The sequence below is a fragment of the Notothenia coriiceps genome, unplaced genomic scaffold, assembly GCF_000735185.1.
Source record: "Notothenia coriiceps isolate Sejong01 unplaced genomic scaffold, NC01 NC01_scaffold00001806, whole genome shotgun sequence".
Classification (NCBI taxonomy): domain Eukaryota; kingdom Metazoa; phylum Chordata; class Actinopteri; order Perciformes; family Nototheniidae; genus Notothenia; species Notothenia coriiceps.
Window position 1 is genome coordinate 1 of NW_011334507.1, and position 4,621 is coordinate 4,621.

The following is a 4,621-nucleotide window of genomic DNA, read 5'->3' on the forward strand; positions in this document are numbered from 1 at the left end:
CACGCTGCGGCTGGAGCGCCTGCAGCACAACGACACCGGGTTCTACCGCTGCGAGGTGACGCAGGGGCTGGAGGACGCCACGCCCTCGCCCAGGTCAAGGTCAAAGGTGAGGGGGACACTAGGAAAAAATATAAAATTCATAAATATAAAAAAAGTGAAATACAAAAAGTAAAGAAATATATACAAGCAAAATGTGTTGCCATGATTACAATGTTGTATACAGTGGTGCAGTACAGGTTTTAAAGGTCTCCTATTATGCTATTTTTAGGCATATACAGTATTGGTTTATTTCCTTCTTCTTGACACACACTCTCTCCAGTACAGGCTAGCTCTGAGTGTTAGCAATCCTTCTAATGCAAACACAGACCATATTACGTCCAGTAAAAGTCTTTTTTACCCCCGTATTTAGAGATGTGGGTACGAAGGAAAAGAGAGAGGCTAGGAGATAGGAGACCTTTAAAGTAAAAGGCTATGGATTGGCTGTAACGGAACTACAACAATATGTTATCTTGTCCTGTTGAACAAAAGACTGGAGATGATTAAAATATGTTTGTATTGAACTTTAACACAAAACCCAGATTTATAAAATTGCTGCTTTTCTTCTCCCAGGTGTGGTGTTCCTCTATCGTGACGCCTCCAGTAGGTACGCCTTCACCTTTGAGCAAGCAAGAGACGCCTGCGCAGAGATCGGGGCGGAGATGGCGTCTCCGGAGCAGCTGGAGGCCGCGTACCACAGCGGATACGAGCAGTGTGACGCCGGCTGGCTCTCCGACCGCTCCGTGAGGTGAGAGAAGAAGTGTCAAATCATCATATAATCATTTAAAGGGGACCTATCATGCAAAATGCACTTTTTGATGTGTTTCATACATAAACATGTGTCCCCGGTGTGTCGGGGAACTCACGCAGCGTCAGAAAATAAAACCCTCTCTCTTTTCCTCCGTACCCATATCTCTAAAAACGGGGGAACAACGGAGCTGATCCAGATTTGCGTCCGATATGACGTAATATCTGAAATGTGGACCCACGGCCCGATCAGAAACGTTGCTATCAGAAACAATGCAGACATGTTTGGACGTAATATGGTCTTTGTTTACATTAGCATGGCTAACACTCAGAGCTAACCTGTACTGGGGAGCATGTGTGTGAAGAAGCAGGAAATAAAAAGGAACTCACCTTGTGGTATAACCGGCAAGAGAGAAAGCCTTTGAGCTCCATACTGTTTCAGAGATAATCCTTGATGTGGTTTGGAACATCATATGGCGTTTAATCACGGGAGCATTTAGCTGAGTTTCTGCTGGTAGAATTCTCCCGTATGAGCTCCCCCTCCTCTTTTTATTTTATTATTATATATATGTTTTAAAGCTTTATACCCAGAATCAGCACTTTAGTAACAGGGTCAGAAATAGAGGGGTTTGGGGCTAGAATGGGTGATCTGTTTGGTATTTTGAGCAAAACACTTCATAGATATGTTTTTTGTATATTTGTATATATCTGAGACCTATAATATATGCCTAAAGATAGCATGATAGGAGATCTTTGAGTCCAGTTGTCCAAGAGAAGCTTTGCAGCAGAGAGTCATCTTCCAGCCAATGATGTTAGGACACATCGCACTACAGTACACCGGATCAGAGGGAAACTCAGCATGTTGTGATCATCAGGGAAAGAAATAGCTTTTTGAACATTAAAGCATGAGACATGTCACAGTAGAGACACTAGATACTGATATGAACGTGAAAATGATCAGAAAAAGGCCCATTTAGAGCAACATTTAATGCAATAATGTTGGAGACATACCGTATGAGTTGTGAATTTGCATTAATTGATATTTTCCGCGCAGGTATCCGATCCAGATGCCCAGAGAGGGATGCTTCGGGGACATGGATGGATTACCGGGAGTGAGGAATTATGGGATGTTAGAGCCCGACGAGCTGTACGACGTCTACTGCTACGTGGAGAATATCGATGGTAACTACAAATAACTAACTCACAACATTCAGTGATCACCAATCGTGGAAAAACTTTGATATTTAGAGGGAAAGTAAAGATCAATCAAATGCTTTATAATGTGTTTTTATTATGGTTTTATCATATTTTGCAGATTTTAGATCGATATGAACGTTGAATGAACGATAAAGAGTGTTAATCAAAACTTTTTGCCAGCAGTTTTAATTACTGGGATTAGTAGGCTACTGGAATGTTAAACTAATCCGAGTTTGACCCCTTTACACTCCTGTTCTGTGCTCTTTTGTTTTTGTTTTTCTTTGGTTTAGTTTCAATGAAATGCTAAAAAAAACCTACAGTGATAGTTTAGAAAGTAGGAGGCTTTTTCAACTGACGCAACGTCCCTCTGCTCTAAACCAGCTCCATAAAGAATGAATACTTTTTGGTGTAACAGACCATAAAACAAGAGAAGGGGGGTGCTAGTGACTTATTCGACCGGCCAACTTCAGTACCGGCCCATCGGGATTCGTCTCGAACGTCCCGATGGCCAGTCCGCCACTGGACCGTGCTGTAGTTCCTTTATAGCCCAACATTAGCTGCCTTTAGCTTAGCGGTGGTGACGTGAAGTCATGTGACCGTGCTGTAGTTCCTTTATAGCCCAACATTAGCCTCCTTTAGCTTAGCGGTGGTGACGTGAAGTCATGTGACCGTGCTGTAGTTCCTTTATAGCCAAACATTAGCCGCCTTTAGCTTAGCGATGGTGACGTGAAGTCATTAATCCGTGCCGTATATACATTTCGTTATCCGATGTGCCATTGAGCTATCTAAACTAAACTACAACAACCCCCTGACGTCTCTGAGATCTTGACACCTTTCTCCTTGTGTACAGGTGAGGTGTTCCATGACCCCACCCCCCAGCGCTTCACCTTCTGGCAGGCGAAGGCATTCTGCCTGAGTCACGGGGCGGAGCTGGTCACCACGGCTCAGCTCTACGCCGCCTGGAGCGACGGCTTGAACCTCTGCAGCCCGGGGTGGCTGGCGGACGGCAGCGTGCGATACCCCATCGTCACCCCTAGGGAGCGCTGTGGGGGGGGGGAGCCCGGGGTCAGGACCGTGTATCGCTACAGCAACCAGACCGGCTTCCCCGAGCCCCACACTCTGCACGATGTTTACTGCTTCAAACGTGAGAGACATGTTGAAGATTTAAAGCAATTCCTCCCACTTATCTTACAAAAAAAACTGGGTCCAAACTGACCGATTTACTACTTCCATGAATCATATATATAGTGTTTTAGGGTTTATCTGATTTCTTCAAAGCCTTATGATGTTCTCCATAATAGTCATTTGTACAAATTGAATTGCCGATCACCACTTTAATTTAATTTTGAGTGTTTGGTCAACTTTGTAACACCTACAGTATGGTGCCGGTCAAAAATGACCAACCATAGGAAATGAATGGGTAACCCTATATTATGTTTAAACATCAGAGAGTAAACACACACACACATTGACTAAATGTGGGAGTGTGTACTTTGTACATTTGTGCATTATCATTAGTGTACTATCATTTAGACACTGAATACATATTAAATCTTCTTTGTACATTCACTGCAGTTATTCGTGAAACCAGCAGTCTGAGAAATTGTTTACAGCTTAAAATGGTGTTAAATACAATTTGGTGATGATTCATGTTTTTTGTGTTAATGTAAGAGCAGTTAAATTCGACCGGTCGAAAACTTATTTTTCGTATAAAAACAGGCAGCTTGATGAAGTAAATGTGTTTGACTTTGTGTATCTATGGAACAAACCTGGGTGGATTTATTAGATTAATAGCAATTCATCTATTGCATCAATCAACAAAATATGCATTATTTAAAACTCCTCTTTGGTTAACAGCTGTTGAAGTCATTTTGATTACATTTCTGCTCTTTATTCCAGGAAATAACGGCCCTTACACGGACTCCCCTCTGGATTTCCTCTCCACTGAGCACGAGGACATCGGCCAGGACGTCGTGTTCTTCACCGACCCTTCAGAGGAGGAGGGGTTCAGCAACAGCGAGGCGACGGAAAAGAGCAACGAAGAAATCTTCCACGCCCAAACGGACAATCCTCTCAAACACATTCCTGTGCAGCAGACTACACTCGGATACAACCAGGAAGCACCCAGTTCTCTGTCTGTCACTCAAACATCTGAGCATCCAGACTCCACAGGGGAGGAGAGAGAGAAGGAGAGCTTCCCGGAGGCATATCATCCGGCACCTGATGAGGAAAACACTGAAGAGTCTCCAGCAGCTTCTCCACAAAGTGTTGATGGAGCCTCCACTTTACCCACAACACCTGAAGAGCCCTCAGAGCATCCTTTTACTGTCACCGAAACAACTGATGCTTTAAATGCAACATCTGTATCTCATATTTCTGTCACCGAAACAACTCCAGCTGTAAATGCAACATCTGTATCTCATATTTCTATCACCGAAACAACTGATGCTTTAAATGCAACATCTGCATCTCACATTTCTATCACCGAAACAACTGATGCTTTAAATGCAACATCTGCATCTCACATTTCTATCACCGAAACAACGGATGCTTTAAATGCAACATCTGTATCTCATATTTCTGTCACCGAAACAACTCCAGCTGTAAATGCAACATCTGTATCTCATATTTCTGTCTCCGA

The 4,621-nt window shown here is 43.3% G+C and overlaps 1 protein-coding gene across 1 annotated transcript; it reads left to right on the forward strand.

The window, feature by feature from the left end:
- Window positions 1-6: 6 nt before the first annotated feature.
- On the forward strand, window positions 7-4,616 carry LOC104963930 (brevican core protein-like; the record flags this gene model as incomplete). The annotated part of the gene is made up of 6 exons (XM_010792624.1): window positions 7-106; window positions 610-784; window positions 1,838-1,965; window positions 2,831-3,124; window positions 3,880-4,339; window positions 4,391-4,616. Coding segments are annotated over exons 2-6 (1,194 nt in total), but the record flags the coding sequence as incomplete, so codon positions are not given.
- Between the last annotated feature and the right edge of the window lie 5 nt (window positions 4,617-4,621).